The following is a 20,379-nucleotide window of genomic DNA, read 5'->3' as shown; positions in this document are numbered from 1 at the left end:
CGAGGACGGCCCAAGCAGAAAGCAGCCTTGGGACTCAACATCTGCATGGGAGACCCGGAAGAGGCTGCAGGCTCCTGACTTTGGATCAGCACAGCTCGGGCAATTGCAGCCACTTGGGGAGTGATTCAGTGGACAGAAGATCTTTCTCTATGTCTTCTCTTCTCTCTGTATATCTGACCTTCCAATAAATATAAACAAATCTTTAAAAAAAAAGACACCCAGTAAACAGTAACTGCTTGTAGTAACCAGAACTAATGACAAATCAAAGTTTATTTACACAATTATTCTGCAATGTGCTCAATATTTTTTTACTTTCTCAATTTACATTGATTTCAGAAAGGATTAGAAAGAGATTAATATATTGAAAGCATCAGACTGTTAGAAAAAAATATTAAAAAGGGCTTATTTTGATTCTCATGTCGTTAACAGGAGAGAGCTGATCTGTGTGTGTTCTTCATAGCCGAGCTCACTGTGTGTAAGAAGCTCCTGCCTCCCCCGCAGGGAGCTCTGAAGTCACAGGCTCCAACCTCCATCGATGACGACAGGGTTACCTGTGACATAGGCAGACTGCAGTGACAAACACAAGGAGACACAACAATTAATGAAGGTTGACAACGGGCTGTCGCTTTAATTTTTCTATGACTGGGATAACTCAACAATTTATTCATAAAACAACAAATTGTACTTATGAAAATCCAGATTAAATTTAACATGATTTTGAGCATGAGTTTGAACTGTGATCCAGAGCGAAGTGGCTTCTGGCTGGCATCTGAACACAACACGCCCTCAACAGGGCTGTTCGGGGTTTGCTCTCAGAGTCACAACATAAACAAAGGTACTGCGCAGCCATCCTCAATTCAAGATGAAATGCAGGCCCAAGCAGCACATGTTCATTTAGAGACTCAGAACGATTGGACACATAAACTTCTGGACCTAAGGGTATCAGTCAGGCAGCCACATGACAGCCAAACAATATAATAAATGTCACAAATATCATATATTTTCTTGACCAATACATAACAGGGACAGATGGGCACGAGATGCATTTTTTAAGCTTATGTGAAGAATAATAATTATAATCTATAAAAGCATTTCATTCTAGTTCCAGACATCTACATCCATATAAAATAAAGGATTACTATATAATTACTGTTTATCTTCACAGAAGTTTTCATTTTCCAAAGAACTGAAAGCCAAAATGATCCTTGTGGTAGAAATTTAAAACATCTTTCACTCAAAATGAGACATTTGTAATCTGGGTTTTAAATTGTTTCAAAGTCTGGAACAATGGAAAGATTAAGAAGGGAAAGCATCGTAGTATGAGTACAGCAATGTTAAAAGTTCAAACTAGGGGGCCTGGCACAGTAGCCTAATGGCCAAAGTGCTCACCTTGCATGTGCTGGGATCCCATATGGGCGCCAGTTCTAATCCCGGCAGCTTTGCTCCCAACCAGATCCCTTCTTGTGGCCTGGGAAAGTACTGGAGGACGGCCCAAAGCCTTGGGAACCTGCACCCGTGTGGGAGACCCAGAAGAAGCTCCTAGCTCCTGGCTTCGAATTAGCTCAACCTGGGCCGTTGCAGCCACTTGGGGAGTGAATCAGTGCATGCAAGATCTTCCTCTCTTTCTCTCCTCCTCTCTGTGGATCTGAGCTTCCAATAAAAAAAAAATGTACATTTTTTTAAAAAGCTCAAACTAGGAACATGATGATATAAAGGAAGAGAACAGGGAGGCTACTAGTCACTTTACCAAGGAAATAGCTCCAACAGCCTGGACTCTTAAAAAGGAAGCCCCTTGCTGGTCACATGGATTCTTCTAGGCCCCTTTAAACAGCCCAGGTTCCTTCTGTTAAACATTGGAGCCACAGCATCTCCAACTATTTAGCAAGCTAAGCTCTGGCTAGATAAGGTTAATTTTCTTACCAGGAGCACCTCCAAGTCAAATGAGCTTCTCTGAAGGTCTGGATTTAGAGAAACTCAAAAGCTAATACAGTTGGCATTGATGATTTGTTTAGCCATTCCCCAAGCTATTTTTTTTTTAAGATTTATTTATTTTTCTTGGGAAAGTAGGTCAGATTTATGTAGAGAGGCAGAGAGAAAAATCTTCCATATGCTGATTTACTCCCCCACTGGCTGCTATAGCCAGAGCTGAGCTGAGCTGAAGCCAGGAGCCAGGAGTTTCTGGGTGTCCTATGTGGGTGCATTCCAAGGCTGTGGGCCATCCTCTACTGCTTTCTCAGACTATAAGCAGCCAGGACACAACTGGTTGCTCATACAGGATCTGGGGCGCTTGCAAGGCTAGAATTTAGCCAATTGAGCCATGATCAGTTGTTAATAGACCTTCCCCAGCTGTTAACAATTGGTATTAACGGTCAAAAGGGATATCCCCGTCACTCATACATTTTAACCCTTTATTTGCCACACTCAGCAACCATGAGGTATTTACCATGTTCTGTAAGAGATGCTAACTCATCAGGAACACCTATGTCCACTCTGACCTTCTCCCCTTTCCTACTGATTTCTCACCCATTAGTTTTCTGTTTGTGTAATATTCAAAGACACAGAGCATAGACAGACATTCCTGTGTTCTTGATCTCATAAACCTAGTTTTTGCTTTCTCAGATGGATACCAATTAAAAATACACAATAGCCATTAAGAAAACAAGTGATGGGGCCAACTTGGTGATGTAGCAGGCTAATTCTATGCCTACAAGTGCTGTCATGCTATATGGGCACCCATCTGTGTCTTGGCTGCTTCACTTCTGATCCAGCTCTCTTCTTACTGCCTGGGATATCATTGGAGGATGGTCCAAGGTCTTGGGTTCCAGACCCATGAGGGAGGCTGGGCAGAAGCTCCAGGCTCTCAGCATTGGGTCAGCTCAGCTCCAGACACTGTGGTCATTTGGGGATGTGAACCAGCAGAATGAAGATTCTCTCTTTCTCCTCTCTCTGTAAAAGTCTGTCTTTCCAATAGGATGCTGGACTTTCTATCATTGTGTATACCTACAATGCCATGATATACTTAAATGGAAGAATGAAGGACTTGTAACTGTTGCTGATGAGCTACAGTACTGTAATAATAAGACGGAAAACAGTGAGAGAGAGGAGGAACAGAGAAGGTGGAAGGGGAAATCCCTCTAGCCTACAGTACTGTATCATGAAAAGAAAGTTTTAAAAAATCTGTCTTTCAAATAAAAATTAACTAACTCTTTTTTCCCCAATTTTTATTTTTCATGATACAGTTCCATTTAGACTCAGGGATTTCCCCTTCCACCAAAAATAACTAAATCTTTGGCAAAAGAAAAAACTAACCAGATGCAAGGTGGAAAAAAATAGAATTAGGAATTTCCATACATGATGATAAACAAGAATTAACAGGAAAAAAAGAGCCAGTGGAATTCTCCCAAGGAAGTTATCCATAGAACTAAAACACTACTTGCCAAATCCAAACTTTTCAGACACAGTAAAGTCTGGCTAACCCTGTTGTTATTTTATCTGGTGTTCTTGTAATACTTTGAATTCATTTGTTTGACTTATATTCAGTGAAGATTTCCCCAACTATACTTTTTGTAATTATCTGTCAGAAAATTGAGCATTTTTAATTTTTTGGTCTTCCATTTTGCTTGCTATAAGAATTTTTAAAAGATAATTATTTATTTTGAAAGGCAGAGCAATATAGAAGGAAAGAGAAAGAGAGATCATACATCTGATGGTTCACTCTCCAAATGACTGAAACTGCCAGGCCTGATCCAGGACAAAAACCAAAGTCTGGAATTCCATCCAAGTCTCCCACAGGAGTGACAGGGGCCTATGAGCTTGGCCCATCTTCTGCTGTTTCCACAGACACATTAACAAGGAACTAGATCAGCAGCAGAGCAGCCCAGGGCTCCAATATGAGATGCCAGGATTGCCAGGTGGCAGCTTAGTTCACTGAGACTCACACCAACCCTGTTACAGATTTCTTTAATTAATGAATTACTAAGTTAATTTATTTCTGAAGTGCAGAGGGAGACACAGATAGTGATCTCCTGATTCGTTTACTCACCAACTGCCCCCAGTTGTCAGGGCCTGATGGGGCTGAGTCAGAGAGCCAAGGACTCTGGGTCTCCCTCTTGGTGATGGTGACCCAACGACTTGAGCCATCACCTGCTGCTTATGGGATGTACAGTAGCAAGAAGCTGGGATTGGGACCTGAAATGGGACTTAAACCCAGGTGCTCTGATAAGAGCTTCACGTGTCCCTAACTACATCTTTTTTTTTAAATCCCAACTTGATTCTTAACTGCTATACCAAATGCTGGTTCCTCTAAGATTCCTTGACATGTGAAATTGAATAACAGACTAGTGGCATAGAGCAAAGTTGAGTAAATCAAATTAGAATTTATCCCTATATTGTGGTGTAGCATCTTAACACAGCTGCTATAAACACTTTTAAAAGGGCATTGTTCTAATGAGCCAGCAGTGGCCAAGTGTGAGTGAGGACAACAAACTCCCAAGGAAGAACTGTGCTTACTTCATCAGAAGCCAAATAGACGCAGAGCAGGGCTATTTCTTCTGCAGTTGCAAATCTTCCCGTCTTTTGCCTCTTCAGGAAATCATGCAGAGCCTGTGACCAGAGATCACCCCAGATATCAGTGATGTGAAGTGATACATGTGCTTATCTCTAACTCCCCAAGGGGTCAAACCAATATAAATTTGAGGCACCTGGGGTTAGAGTGATTCAACCATGCTACTCAAACTATCTGTCTTGTGTTGAAACCCACAGATACCCCGATGGATCACAAAGGTGAATTTAAAAAAAGAGGGCATTCTTTTTTTTTTTAATTTGAGAAATTATGGTCAAACACACATAAAATCTATCACCTTAATAATTTTGCATGTGTAGTCCAGTAAATGACAAGTGTGCCACCACCCGATTCCAGAGCGACTTTTCCTCTCACAAAACTGAAATTCTGTGCCCATTAAACTGTAGCTCTCTGTTGACCATTCTTCCTGTCTCTGGAACCACCATTCTACGTCCTGGCTCTGTAAATTTGTTCTGGGAAGACATTCTCTTTTTTTAATCAAAAGGTTTAAACACATTTGCAACTTGTATACCTCTTCAGGGTTCTCTCTGGCTTGAATTCTTTCTTGCAGTGATGGCGTATCAACCGTTCCTAAATCAAAGGGTGCATAGAGTTTAGTTAATTACTTAAACTGAAAGAGAAACGCATTATTAAACTTCCCTTCCATACAATATAGCAACCAACAAGCTCTTTGTACTTTATATTAAAATGACAGGTTCATCTCTGCCTGATCAAACTTATTTAATTACAACTTTTAATAACACTTTGATTTCTAACAACACGGAATATGATTCTTTGTAACAGGAGGAACTCTGATCCTTCTAGCACTCTTAAGGACACAGTGAGTTTGCATACTGCTTTATAAATCTTAAGCATTTTTGCATATCTTATCTTGGCTAATCCTCACAACTACTTTGAGATGTGAGGATTGTAAAAGAATACAAGCACTTCACCAGTGCAAGGACTCAGTCTGCATCATTGAGCTCAAAAACTACCTTTGCTGTCAAGTTCATGGGAGGACCCTCAGAGACAACTGCACAGCCCCTACTGTCGCTGGTGTTGGGGACACTTCCTCACCATCTTACCCATTTTCACTAGTTTCCAATTTCTATTTTTAGCTAGTGTTTCAAGTTTCAAATAAAAAAGCAATTTGAAATAATTTCACTTTAAAAAAGAATGGCACTAAATTTAAAAAAAATTATATGGTTCACACTCTCAGTTCCTCAGAAATTTTTGTTAACTCATAAATTATGGGCCCGGCGGCGTGGCCTAGTGGCTGAAGTCCTCGCCTTGAACGCGCCGGGATCCCATGGGCTCTGGTTCTGGTCCCGGCAGCTCCACTTCCCATCCAGCTCCCTGCTTGTGGCCTGGGAAGGTAGTCGAGGGTGGCCCGAAGACTTGGGACCCTGCACCCGCGTGGGAGACCTGGAAGAGGTTCCTGGTTCCCGGCATCGGATGGGTGTGCACCAGCCGTTGCGGCTCACTTGGGGAGTGAATCATCGGACGGAAGATCTTCCTCTCTCCCTCTCCTCCTCTCTGTATATCTGACTATAATAAAATAGATAAATCTTTAAAAAAAAACCTCATAAACTATATAAATTCTCTTTGGAGGGGGCCTTTTCAGAGTGAGAAAAACCTCGGGTGGTTGTAGCAAATTATTTTAGTCACACCACCAGCTTCATCTTCAGATCATGCTCCCAATCTTTGCTCAGAAGTCCCCTTTTAAAAGTTTACTTATTTCCATGTACTTGAGAGGCAGAATGAGAGTAAGAGCAAGAACAAGATAGCTTTTGTCCACTGGCTCACTCCCCAAATGTCCATAGTGACTAGAGCTGGGCGAGGCCACAGTCAGGAACCTATAACTCTATCCAGGTCTTCCATGTTGCTGCCACTTTTTGCCATAATTTATTGTTTGCCAGGATGCATTAATAGTAGACAGGATTGGAAATGGAGTAGCTGGGACTTGAACCAGTATTCTGACATAGGATTGGGGCACCGCAGGAGGCAGTTTGACCTGGTGTACCACAACACCCATACCCAATTCCTCCCTCCTTCCTTTCCTCTCTTCCTTTCTTCCTTTCCTTCCTTCCTTCCTTTTTCTCTCTCTCTCTTTTTCTTTTTTACTTTCCCCAATCTCTTTCTTAATTTTAGTGTCATTTCCCATTTTTCCAGGCAGGCTGAGCATCTTTACAATTTGAACTCCTGGCTCCTATTTGGGACCCTTTCTTCAGGTTCTCTCTCCTCCTATTTTAGAAACAGGCAATATTTAAAACATTCTGGATGGAAATTTCCATAGCTAGAGCTCACAGGACATTAGAAGCATTTTCTACTTCTGCATAAATTAGGCAAATGTACTGAGAAATTTTCTGAAATTATGTAACAAAGATCCCCTTTCACTCAATTTCTGATAACATTTAATTCAATTTCCTTATCAACAGTCTCATTAAAACCCTAAATTTCACCGACAGAAACATGTCATCAGCACTAATTTTCAAAAAAACTCTCTTCAAACTCCTTGCAGTTTGGGGGGTGAGTGTTTGATGCAGGCTTGGTGCAACTGTATCCAGTATCCAAGTACCTTGTCCAAGTCCTGGTTCTGCCTTACTTCCAGTCTCCTGCTGCTGTGTGCTCTGGGAGCTACTGCTGCCCATGTGGGATACCTGGATGGAGTTCCAGGCCCTTGGCTTTGCTCTGGCTTAGTCTTGGCTGATGTGGAAATTTGGGAAGTGAACCAGTGGTTGGAAGATTTCTCTCTCTCTGTCTCCATTTTTTTCTTCCTCTGTCTCCTTCACTGTACTTAAAAAAAAAAAAATTACAGCTTTAACAACTTCATCCCACAGAATTAGATGAGCATGAGATCTTAGATACGGCTGGTACTGATGGCTGTTAAGTAGAAATTGCAGAGCAGGCCAAGCCTGCTACTGGACTCTATTACTACTTGACTCTATCGTGTCCGTGACATGGAAAGGCACCCTGTGCCCATTTGTAAGTTTGGCTGGAGATTCATTGCCACGCCAGCCACAGTCATTATTCCTCAGCTTTTCTCCTATGACTGCTGAATCACAAGTACTTCCTTGTCCCAGAAAGTCTGATAACATATTTTCCAAACTTTGAATAAATCCAGCTGCTAAAACAGCCAAAGTTTCCAAATCATTTTGCCTTATACGCCCCTGGCTCTATGGCTGCAAGAACAGCCAGACACAAGAATCACTAGATGAAAGAATTACCAGTATGTGCAATGGAAACTCAGTGACTCTCCTGTGTTCTCCTTTCTGGGATGGAAAACCTTTTTATCTGCCAAGGGTCTTTTGGGTAAAAGCATTCGTGGGACGTGGCATGGTAGCCTAGTGGCTAAAATCCTTGCCTTAAACACGTTGGGATCCGCTCTCTGCTTGTGGCCTGGGAAAGCAGTTGAGGACGGCCCAAAGCTTTGGGACCCTGCACCTGCGTGGGAGACCCGGAGGAGGTTCCTGGTTCCCAGCTTCGGATTGGCACGCACCGGCCCGTTGCGGCTCACTTGGGGAGTGAAACATCGGATGGAAGATCTTCCTCTCTGTCTCTCCTCTCTGTATATCCGGCTTTCCAATAATAATAAAATCTTTAAAAAAAAAAAAAAAACCACTTTGGGATCCTATATGGGATCCTAATCCAGCTCCCTGCTTGTGGCCTGGGAAAGCAGTCGAGGATTGCCCAAAGCCTTGGGAACCTGCACCCTCCCGCCCTCCCTGCGTGGCAGACCCAGAAGAGGCCCTTGGCTCCTGGCTTCAGATCGGCTCAGCTCCAGTCGTTGCGGCCACCTGGGGAGTGATTCGGCAGACAGACAATCTTTCTCTCTGTCTCTCCTCCTCTGTATATCTGACTTTCTGATAAAAATAAATAAAATCTTTAAAATATATAAATAAATAAAAGTGTTCGTGGGCCATAGAAAATGAACAACTTGCAAAATAGCTCACTATATAGTTTTCAGATGTTCCAGTCACCTCTTTGGTTGCCTCGATAGGGCCAGATCAGATGATTTTGTGTCTCATGTAGCCTGTGGGTTCCCAACCCCCGGGTGTATCTGTGTTTACATTTCTATTTTGAGAAAAATGAAAGAAAACATCTTGATCTTTCAAATTCTGCAGCTTGAGTGATATTTAGTAGTTTACCCTCTCTAAGTCAGTGATTATCAACATAAGATTCAATGTGAACTTCCTGTGGGACTTTGCAAATGACACACTGTCCTCTCCATCAACTCCTCCATATTCTTATAAGCCCTGATGTTCAGAAAGACCCAGAGGTAATTTTAAATTAATTAAATTAATTAAATTAAATTTTAAATTAATCCCCCTGTATAATCCCCAACATTGTCTGTGAACAAATGACACTTTGATTCTAGACTTATAATATTTGATTTCTTTCCAGAGGACATCAACCTTTATTAAGCATCATGCATCCATCTTGGATTGGTGAAATGAGATGAAAGACAGATATACTGGTAATTTATATTGTTTGTCCTGAATTCAGCCTGAAGATGCTTCCCCATTTGAGTCCTTCCATAATGAACTGCAGCCTGGCTTAGCACGTCAACTTAACTAAAGACTCAACTTACAAAACTTGTGACACATGCAGCTGACTTTAGGCCAGTTATATTAGCTGAATATCAACCAGTCACAGAGGGTCAATTTTTTTATTTCAATAAGACCAACTGTGAGTTGTGAGCAATTAAGCTTTTTTTTTTAAAAAAAAGATTTATTTATTTTTATTGAAAGGCAGGTTTATAGAGAGAAGGAGAGACAAAGAGAAAGATCTTCCATGTACTTGTTCACCCTCCAAGTGGCTGCAACAGCCAGAGCTGACCAATCCGAAGCCAGGAGCCAGAAGCTTTCTTCCTGGTCCCCCATGTGGGTGCAGGGTCCCAGGGCTTTGGGCCGTCTTCTGCTGCTTTCCCAGGCCACAAGCAGAGCTGGATGGGAAGTGGAGCAGCTGGGACACAACAATCTGGTGCCTATATGGCATCCCAGTGCTTGCAAGGTGGAGGATTAGCCAATCAAACCATTGTATCAAGCCCAGGCCGTTTTTATACTTCACTTCCATTTTCTAAGTATAAATACTTCCCAGTCACATTGCTGACTGGACTTCTTATAGCCTGTTCTGCTTCTGTGAGATGTCGGCTTCAGAATCTGAGTTTGTCTCCCTATATCCTAAATAAAACAGGGGGTAATGCAATGAAGGTCTTTCGTTTGGACACTACTTAATAGACATCCCACAACTGTTAAGAAAAAGAAAGTTCTGCCTTCTTTTCTTTATAGGAGAATCAACACATTTTGGGTAAAGATCCAGACAGTCCATTTTTTTTTCTTTTTGGCATTCATATCATATACACAACCACAGTCAATACTCATAGGTGTGGATGTGTTCCAATAAAACTTTATTTAATAAGTGGTGTGCCAGATTTGGCCTGTGGATCATGGCCTGCTGGCTCCCCAGGTACAGCATTAACAAAGGTTAATGCCTCCTTTTGAACCTCTGGGTCACTTCACTCCTGGTGATTTAAATAACTTTAGCAGTTAACCCCTTTTTGCTGGGAGGTTCCTCAATTCTCTCCATTGTTCTGTGTACAAAGTCTACTCTTTTCCCTGACATCTCCGCCCACACAAAGTCACCCCTGGTTTGCTTCTAAAATGGCTAGCTTTGGCAAGTTTGTCTCTCAGCCAATTGATCCTCCATTGTCCCATGTATGAGTAGCACTTAAACCCTATGCATCTGTGACTCATTTCTAATGATGTAGGATCTCCATTCCTACTGACCACTGGATGGTTAGTTTACATAAGACCAGATTCTCTTTCCTTTGAAATTCTCCCAGTGATGGAATACAACACAACATGTGGTAGACAAACTTATGTAGATATCTTTCACAGTAGCAAGCAGGATGTGAGAAAGGACAAGCTCAGTGCCTGACAGGCCTAGCTCACCTGGGCACACACAGTTGCACCTGATTCCTTGCTGGATGAAGTCTGCAGCCACAGCCTTGGTGAGACCAATCACTGCTGCCTTGGTTGTGCTGTACACACACCTGTTCACAACTCCTAAGGGCAAAGATATTGCACAGTGATGGAAGGGATCCAAGTCAGGACCAAAAAGAACTCAAGCACATTTCCCCAGGAGCCACTGTCATACTGCCTCACCTTTCAAAAAGGTGGGATCAGATTTCTCTCTTAACAGAGCCTGTTTTTAAAACTAGGCAAATAGTATTAGTATAGGCACAGCTTAATCGAGATTTAGGTATTGAGGTGCTGCACTTATTTAACAGTGGTTGTGTGTGTTTTTTTTTTTCTCTCAGCAGTTACCCTTAAGCTGATTCCAAAAGAAAATAAACAATAAAAGAGACCTAGGCACTTTTTTGCACTCCCCTCTTAGGAATACTCCATGTGTAAGAGAAGGAACAGTATCTCAGCAGCAGCTATTGCTGCTTGGACTCACAAATCCATTTGAGTCAGGCTGCAGCAGGATGTCCATATTGCACTGCTCTCCTAGCCCTGCAGCTCACCGTACTTACTTCTCAGGGTCCCAGGAACGTGTTTGTGAAGCAATCCTCAAACCCATCACTGGGGCGGAGCCACTTCCTCCACAGAGTGGCAGCACTTCCCAAGAACCTGTCACCATTCTCACATTCTCAACAATACCACCCTGAAGATGGGTGTTTGCCTGACTCGACCCCGTCCCCTTTTAGACTGAATTCTGAATGCCTATGAGTGTCACAATCCCCAGAAGGAGACAGACTGACCTTTGATGCTGGAAGCCACCGAGGACATGTTGATAATGTTGCCAGACTTCTGAGCAAGCATCTGCCAAAAACAAGACGCATTAAAAAAAGAAGAAAAAAGAAAACAACAACAAAACCAAACAAAACAGAAAAACCCCTGCACTCTTGCAGGCTGAAAATACATCTTCAAAAGACTTTCCCCATGATTTGCAGAACAGAGCTGCTCATCATATTACCCATTAAGTAAAGTGGTCTTGACAGTGAAACTCCGGCATCTCACCCCACTACTGGGCCTGGATGGCCTGTGTACACGTACTCTTAGAGCTCCATGCAGGATTACCACCTTTCTGGGGTAAAGCAGCATCAGCAAGATCAAGAACCAACTCTGAGCTAAACGGGATGTGAATGGATGTCAATCATTATCACGTGTTTCTGCTGTTGGGCGACCATGACTCTATTTAACACATATCTGTTGTTGAATGTCTATGGTGGCCAGGTATTGGGCTAGGTCTAAGGGATTCAAAGATGAACAGCACAGTCCCTAGCCACAGGCCATCTGAATGACAAGACCAGCCACACTGAGTGACGTTAGAGAACTTCGCAGGGATTGAAGGGAGATCCAGGGCAGAAAGGACCTATCCAGGCTGAGGGGACACCGAGCCAAGCTCCTGAGGAGGAAGTCTGAGGCTGAGATTTGAAAACCAGAATGCTGCTCAGAAAAATAAAACTGCATTTCAAGGAAATGTTAGTACATGCACAAGAGGATTCAAAGTGTTCGTGGAAAAACATAATTTAAAAAAAAAAGCTTACTCTGGTGCAAAAACGCTGAAACTCATGACTCATTTTGCTAAATACACATTTCTCATGAACTTTTTGAGATCTGCTCGTGTAAAGGCTCCAGCAGCAGAATGGAGGATGGGTGGGTTGGGTGGCATGCCTGAGTGTGGGAGAAATGAGGCTGTAGAGGTCAACAGGGCTAACGTTTTAGAACTTGGGTTTTATCCTGTAGGAGACACCTTGGACTCAAAGGTCGGAAATGGAGAAGCAGCAGCATGTTCAGAATCGGGTCTGTATAGATGATGATCCTGGCACCATGTAGAAGGGACCAGCAGAGGCTGATGTGATGGTTTAGGCCAGGCTGGCAAGAGGCTTAGGGCTGCAGGAACATCTGTGGGTGATGGAGGTGATTACTGAAGTAGGATGGGCTGCAACGATGGTGAGCCTCATTTACTTAGGGTTGTGTCCTAAAAACATAGAATTCCCTTCCTAAAATGAGAATTTTTAAAAAGATTTATTTATTTTTATTGGAAAAGCAGATACAGAGAGGAGGAGGGACAGAGAGTGAAGAACCTCAGTATCAAAATCCCAACCATTAAGAAACTATGTGAGCTTGTAGGACAAACGGCCTATGTGAGCTTTAGCACTGATTGGCCCCAATTCTTATGAATTAAGGCCCACCTAAGTCTGGTTATCTCACAGGTGGCTCCGAGTAATTAAGTGGGTGTTTCCCTTAGTTGCTGGAGGCATGGGCTATCCAGCCGAGATAGGTAGGGAATGTGTGGTATTTCCCCTCACCTTGCAGGCTATTGTGAATTGCCTCTTTTCAAGCTATTGTGGACTGCCCCTGTAAAAACCCTATGAATGTGCCATTAGGGGCCACACTCTGGTAAGGGGTGTTGGTCCCAGCCAGCCAAATGGTGCTCTGCCAGCTGCCTGCTCTCAAACAAGAACCCAGGCTCGGACATGCCGATCTTGAATAAATCATCCTGTGCACTTGGATCAACTTCAGACTCCTGGTGATTTCTGGGGATCTCAAAATCTGGGCACAGCAAGAGAAAGATCTTCCATCTGCTAATTCCATATCCCACCCAGTCATTAAATATCTTTAAAAAAATAAATAAATTTTATTGGTTCACATAGATTATTGCTAAGATGATTTAAGTCACAGGCAAACTAATTTCCAAGTTGGCATTTATGTATTTTAAGATTTAACACAAGGTTAAGTTTCAGCTCCACTATGACCCACCCAGCTTCCTTAACTAGTATTTACCAAGTGTGTCACACAGGAAGTTGACTCGTTTTGCAAGTGAGTCTCATTCATGTGCAACAGTCTTGCCCACTGTGAAGTAAGCGCCCCTTTCACCACAGCCTCTGCTCCATTCCCACAGCCAGTGATGAACATCTCTGACTTCCAAAAACATAGTCCACACAACATAGTTCCAACAACATGGGTTCTCATACACTCCAATAGGAAAAGAAGGCAATTTGCTTCTTGAAAAAATTGCTATCTCAGCACTATGTGGGCTCACCCACAGATTCCTTGTAGGCACTAAACAGTATTATTACAAAGTCAGTTTCTCTAATTTTCCTGCCAGAGTTCACCTGGATCTTCCTTGACATTGGCTTGGATACCGACAGCTTAGATTCAGCCCTGCTGTGCCATTGAGCACGCTTCTCTGCCCCGAGCTGGATAGCAGTTAGTATGGTCAGCTATCAAATTCAGTTGGAATTGCCATACAAAACTACTCTTCTGCATTTCATCGGGATTTAATTTACAACTCCAGGCTGCACCAGAGAGGAAATTTACCAACCCCAGTAGCCTGCCAAGCCAGAGAGTACAGGTCAAAGATCAGTCTCTGAAGTCAGGTCAATTTCCAAGGGCAGGAGACAGGTAAACCAGGACCTGAGGATGAATTCCTCTTCTCTCTCTCTCTCTCCCCTTCATTGCCCAAGTGTAGGCTGTCTGGCTATTCCTGATTATAAGCTCCTTTGAAGTTTGGGCTGTTTGTTTCCCACATTTTCCTCCTAGAGCACACAGAACAGTGTTTTATTACCAAGGGGTGTTTAACACTTGTTTGAAAATGAAGTTAGAACATGGATGAGTTGTGTGATGGTTGGAAGATTCAAAAGAAGCCGACCAAGGAGGAATGTTGTCTTCAGCACGAGCTAGCTTTCACCTGTCCAGGACCTCAACAGCTCAGTTTGAAACAGGAGGGAAAGGAAGATCCTTCAGAGAGAGAAAGGCGATAGGAACTCCTGTCTGGAGAGTGTGTGCCTAGGCACTGAAATTCAAGGAGAGGCTGGCCTTCCCAGCTTCAAACCTCAGTTCAATAGCCACTGGCTTGTCAGGTGACCTTCGGCGAGTTACCTGACTTCTGCGTTCTAGTCTGTACAGTGGAAGTGATGAAAACATCACCTACTTCATAGAACTGTTCTGGTCCCATGTACCTCCCTGCTGGTCCCTCTGCCAGGAATTCTCTCCCCACTTCTTTCTGATCTCTATGAAAATTTCACCTTGTAAGTAAAGTCCAGGAGGGCACTTCATAAATGTTCCTTGAATGGATGAACTGGCAAATTAAAGGAATTCATTTATAGTGCCTTCATGCAAATGTGCCCTGGGTTTCAGCTATTAGTTTAGCTCTGACCACCCATCAGCACAGGGAGGATCTTTCTTGGGGGTGGAGGGATATCCAGCATGGAGACCTGACGTGGCACTCATTTTGGTGGTGGTGGCTGTCTTACTTTGGGGAGGAACGCCTTGATCATCAGGTACATGCTGCGAACGTTGAGATTCATTGAGAAGTCCCAGTCTGTCTCCTCACAGTCCAAGATAGTTCCATGATGGACAAAACTGCAAGAGCAATTAAAGAGGAGAGAAAACTGTCACTACAGAAATTTCTAGTCCATTTGCTGTTAATTTCTATGGTCACTTGTTGGTTTATGCCATTGTGTTCTTCCTTTTACCCAAACTTTAAGCAATTGAACATAGTATCACTTAATACATTAGGTTGTTAGGAATCTAAAAAACTAAGTTGCAAAGCTTGTTATCTTAAAAAAAATCCTTCTTTTAAAAGAAACAGGCAAGAGTTTGGGGTCAGCAAACATAAGAAGGTGTACGTCAACTGTAATGGAACACATCCAAACCGCCAAAGACAATCAACAAATCACTCAGGACTGAAAATGTGCCCTAATTAGCTTCTATTTCCAGAGCAACACTGCCCTCAGGTGGCAGAGATGTATCATTCTCAAGAGAAGTCAAAATTGCAGGGTAAACAAGCGTCTCCGTATCTTGGGATAGCAAGATGATATAGCTAGTGAACAGGTATGCTTCTATCATACAGAACAAACAGGTAGAATAAAACATGACTCATACACGAACTTCCACAACTCTTCAAAGAAGCTTGCAAAACAGCAAACTCTTTACTGACTCAGTGGTTTGAACCAAAGTTATGTGGCTAATTACAGAATGTTCCCGGTGGTTGAGACCTGTGCCCCACAGCACTTGTGTGCGCAGTACCCTAGAATGTTGGCCTCCTGATGGCAGGAATGCCACGCTGTGTCTGCCCATCATGACACTGCTGACAACACAGCACATGCTCAAACTCTGACTTCGCTATCGCAGGTACTTGGATATATTTCTATAGGAGGATGAGCAGGCTATTCATGCAATAAATGATCAGAAATCGCTGCTTTAATCACACATTGCAACACACAGGACAGTTTTGTAGACATTACAACACTGGTTGTGCAGACTGTCACTGCCCTTAAGCCCCAAGGCCATGCCCACCCTTCAGGCTACCTCATTTGTTGAATCTTATGAGTCATGAAGTGCTTTGTGAAATCTAACCATATTTCCCAGGAATTTTATCATAGTTCAAAATGAATATTTACTGTCATATTACCAACATAAACTTAAATAACATTTCTAGAAATCTTTTTCCAGGAAAGTGACATGAAAAAGGGTTGAATTACCCAGCAACATTAAAGAGAACATCAATTCTCTCAATTTCATTGGCAAACTGATCAATTTGTTTCTTCTTTGTGACATCCAGAACACGAGTTTGAATACCTGAAAAAGTAACAGACATAGTTTATCTACAATCACCCAAAAAATGCTTAGCATCGAAAATTGTGTTGTGTTGAGACAGGAAGTGTGAAGATTGTAACATCTATCCAGGTAGGCTTCAAAGAACTGTCTGCTGCTGCTAGGGTCTTAAGAATCTTATTCAGGGCCCGGCGGTATGGCCTAGCGGCTAAAGTACTCGCCTTGAAAGCCCCGGGATCCCATATGGGCGCCGGTTCTAATCCCGGCAGCTCCACTTCCCATCCAGCTCTCTGTTTGTGGCTTGGGAAAGCAGTCGAGGACGGCCCAATGCATTGGGACACTGCACCCACGTGGGAGACCCGGAAGAGGTTCCAGGTTCCCGGCATCGGATCGGTGCGCATCGGCAGTTGCGGTCACTTGGGGAGTGAATCATCGGACGGAAGATCTTCTTCTCTGTCTCTCCTCCTCTCTGTATATCTGACTTTGTAATAAAATGAATAAATCTTAAAAAAAAAAGAATCTCATTCAATTTTTAAGAAAGATTTGTTTATTTACTTATTTTTTTTTTAAATGGCAGAGCTACAGAGAGAGAGAGAGAGAGAGAGAGAGAGAGAGAGAGAGAGAGAGAAGGCAGGACAGAGAGAGATCCTCCATCCACTGGTTCACTCCCCAACTGGCTGAAATGGTCAGACTGAGTTGATCCAAAGCTGGGGGCCAGGAGATTCCTCCAGTTCTCCCACATGGGGGCAGGAGCCTAAGGACTTGAGTCTTCTTCTGCAGACTTCTCAGGACATAAGCAGGAGAGGTTTGGAAGTGCAGCTGCAGGGACTTGAACCGACCCCCACTTAGGATGCTGATGTTGTAGGTGGAGGCTCAGCTTAGTTTGCCAGGGGGCCACCCCACTAGTACAAACCTTGTTAGTGGCTCCATGTTAGCTGCTCCATGCCCTAAACCCCATAATAAGCTCACCCCTCTCCCTCCTTCTCTCTTTTCTAAATTGAGTAGGAGTTATTCCTGAGTACTGCCTTTATCACCAAGTCCCCCCTCTGCATTAGGTGTTTCTCAAAGTCAGCAGTAACTCCTGGGGGCTCATGTTAACCATTTCTAGCTTCCCTCCTGAGGTTTCCTTCCACTTTTTAAAAAATGGCTACTAGAAAATGGGAAATTATGTGCTGGCACACTCCGACCTTGAGGAGGCAGCAGGGAGCCTGTGGGGCCTATGAATGAGGGGTTGGGGCGGGGGGTGGGGGGCTAAGGGTATAGCACCAATGGGCATGTGGAGACCTGGGAGCTCACCTCTAGGCAGGTGGAGCGAACCTGGGGGTTTTCTCGTGTGCTTGGTCCTGGGCAACATGAAGAGAGCACAGGGAAGCCCCATGTCAGCACGCTGCTCTGGTGTGCTGGTGGATTAGGCTTGGAGACTTCAATGGGCCTGGATTTGGGGTATGTGGAGGGTTAAGGCACCAGGCCAGCACATGTGTCAGGAGCTTGGGAACATGGTGGGTGGCAGAACACTGGACCAACCTACCACCCACTGTGCTTCAGATGGTTGGACCGGAGAACCCATGCATTCCTGGGCACAAGGATTGTGGGTTGATTAGGCAAAGGAGCAAGGGGATATGGAGTAGTGAGGATCATCCTGGGAATATCTTGCAGGTGAGAAATGACTCCTGATGGATTCCCAACAAAAAGGCCACTGTAACTTGCAGGTGAGTGAGGGGACTGAGACCTGGTAGTTTGGAGGGGAGAGACTGGAAGACCTTTATGGGTCAGACCGATGCCCCAGCCCACATGGGAGACCTGAGCTGGGCTTGTTAGCATGGAAAATTGCTGACTGTCACATGCCAGCCCACATGCAAGCTAGGACTGGGGGCCTGTCTGGCAGGACTAGATCCCGGCACCATTAGACTGGGCCATGACACCAACCAGCATGCAAGAGAACCAGTCTGGGGTTGGATTCTGTGGGAGATATTTGGGTGCAATCCTATGGAATTACAAGTCCTGTTGGCTAGCTTAAGAGTTGGGGTGGTGATGGGCTGAGTTAGGCGTGACCATGGAACTCCACCGACTCACATGGGTACTAGGGCTGGGAACAGGCAGGGCAGGTTCAGGCTGCACTATCCACATGAGCACCCTAAAACAGGGTGTGGGGCAGGCTGGGCTGCAACATCCACCATCCCATACAAAGGCCGGGATGAATAGGACAGGCCATGCTGGTTAAGAGCTTAGCACCTGTTGGCATATGTGAGATCTGGGCCTGGGAGTGGACCGAGTGGGGGAACTTGGAAAACTCACCTAGTGGGTCATAGCTCTCACTGGTGAGCACTTGGTCCAGAAATGAGCATTGAGAAAACTGGGCAAGGTAGCTTCATCCATCGGCAACTGTGGGAGTGGCTTTGGAAGGGGGCAGAATGGGCAAGGCCAAGCAAACCTTAGCCTACTGGCAAGTGTAGAAACCAGGATGGAGTACAGGTCATGCTGGGATAGGCTATCACATGTACCAGTTTGCATGAGCCAGGGAATGGGAGCAGACAGCAGGGCCATGTTCCAACATCCGCCAACAAGAGTTAGGACTGGGGGCCAACTGGGCCTGGCCAGGCTACAGCATCTGAAGGTAAAGGCTAAGATAGGGCATGGGCTATGCCAACCTGGGTCAGAGTAACCACTGGCAAATGTGAGATCTGTGGCTGGGAACAGGCCTGGTTGGGGAGCTAAGGGGAAGCCCTGGCTGGGTTGTGGTTCCCACTTGTGAGCGCAGGGACTGGAGTGGAGGCTGCTATCTGGTCTGGACATGGCTGCAGTGTCCCTCGGCATGGGTATGGCTGGGTGTGGGGTGTGCAAGAGTGGGCTAGACTCAAGCACCCACTGGCGATCATCAGAGCCAGGGTGAGTATAGGATGAACAGGACCAAGTCTCTGCCCTTGCTGAGCCACGCGTGAGCTGTGTCTGGGTGTGGACTAGGCTTGGCTGGGTGTAGCATCCAACAATAAGAACCAGAATGGATGACAGCCAGTCAGGAAAGGCTACTATTCCTGCTACAACAGGAGATGGACTAAGTAGGTTTGGCCCATGGACCCAAGGAGGGTGTGAGATCTGGCATTGGGAGGGATTCTGATGGAGGAGCTTGGGGAACTCCTCTGTTGGGACAAAGTCCCTGCAGGTGAGCACAAGAGCCAAGAAAGAGAGCAGTCCAGACCAGGCTAGGTAATTATATCGACCAGCATACTTTTGGCTCAGGTCTGGGACAAGCCAGGCTGGGCCAGTGCATGTCACTGCTGGCAAATCCAAGAACCTGAATGGTATGTAGGTCATGCCAGGTCAGACCATAATACCAGCCAGCTCACATGAGGGCCAGGACTTGGGGCTGGCTGGGCTGGGCTAGGCTGTAGTCCTCACAAGCATGAGTTGGAACTGAGGGAAAGCTGGTCTGAGCCAGGCTACAGCACTCACTGGCAAATGCCAAGGTGAGGCAGGCCATGCCAGACTAGGCTGCAGCACCCAACCAGCACAAGTCAGAACCAGGGCTAGGGGGTGAACCTGGTAGTGGGTGTGTCAGGGGGCTCCCCTGTTGGGCCACTACTCCTACTGGTGAGCGTGAGAGATGGGACTGGGGACAGACCAGGCTAGGCAGGGCCACTACACCTATTGGCTTGAATGTAAGCTGGATTGGGGAAAGCCAGGCTGAGTGGACTGTCCCTCCTGGTACATGCACAAGAAGGAGTGGGTGTGGGTTGATTGGCAGATGCTGGCAGCTGGCAGATGCTGATACGGGGTGGGTGGGCAAACTCTGTCAAGTTAAACTGAAGAACCACCTGGAGAGTGCAAGATCTGGGAGTGGGAGTAAGCCCATTAGGGAAATAACAGGCACCTCTCTGACAGGCTGCAACTCCCTCTGGTGAGCATGGAAACCAGAACCAGAGGCATGTATGGTAGTTAAATGGGATATGGGATAGACTAGACCAGTCTGCTGTTCATGCTGGCAAGCGCAGAAACCAGGGCAGGGTGCAGGCCTGATGGTGGTTATTGCAGGTTGCTCCAACTAGACTGCAGCTTCAACTGGTTTGCTTGGGGGCCAAGTGTGTGGTGGCCAGGATCAGGCTGGACTGCTACACCCATTAGTTTACTTAGAAGATAGAGCTGGAGACAGAACTGACCCAGCAATTGAAACTAACAGTGTGTGTAGGCTGATTTGGGCAACTAACCCTTGATTGGCATGCACATACAAGAATCAAGTTTGGGATCACCTCA

At 44.8% G+C, this 20,379-nt stretch overlaps 1 protein-coding gene across 2 annotated transcripts in view; it reads right to left on the bottom strand.

Annotated features, from left to right (window-relative positions):
- Window positions 1-291: 291 nt before the first annotated feature.
- The window catches only part of BDH2 (3-hydroxybutyrate dehydrogenase 2), a 29,298-nt gene continuing 9,210 nt past the window's right edge, over window positions 292-20,379 (bottom strand). For both annotated transcript variants that reach the window (XM_058666701.1, XM_058666702.1), the window contains 7 exons: window positions 16,059-16,155; window positions 14,829-14,937; window positions 11,328-11,388; window positions 10,516-10,629; window positions 5,094-5,152; window positions 4,510-4,602; window positions 292-567 (listed from right to left, as the gene is read on the bottom strand). In XM_058666701.1, coding sequence (XP_058522684.1) covers window positions 514-567; window positions 4,510-4,602; window positions 5,094-5,152; window positions 10,516-10,629; window positions 11,328-11,388; window positions 14,829-14,937; window positions 16,059-16,155 — 587 coding nt within the window. In that variant the 3' untranslated portion in view covers window positions 292-513. The remainder of the gene's footprint in view (window positions 568-4,509; window positions 4,603-5,093; window positions 5,153-10,515; window positions 10,630-11,327; window positions 11,389-14,828; window positions 14,938-16,058; window positions 16,156-20,379) is intronic.

Source organism: Ochotona princeps, chromosome 7 (genome assembly GCF_030435755.1).
Source record: "Ochotona princeps isolate mOchPri1 chromosome 7, mOchPri1.hap1, whole genome shotgun sequence".
NCBI classification, from domain to species: Eukaryota; Metazoa; Chordata; class Mammalia; order Lagomorpha; family Ochotonidae; genus Ochotona; species Ochotona princeps.
Note: the sequence above shows the minus strand (reverse complement) of the source record. Positions and strands in the feature narration are given on the sequence as shown.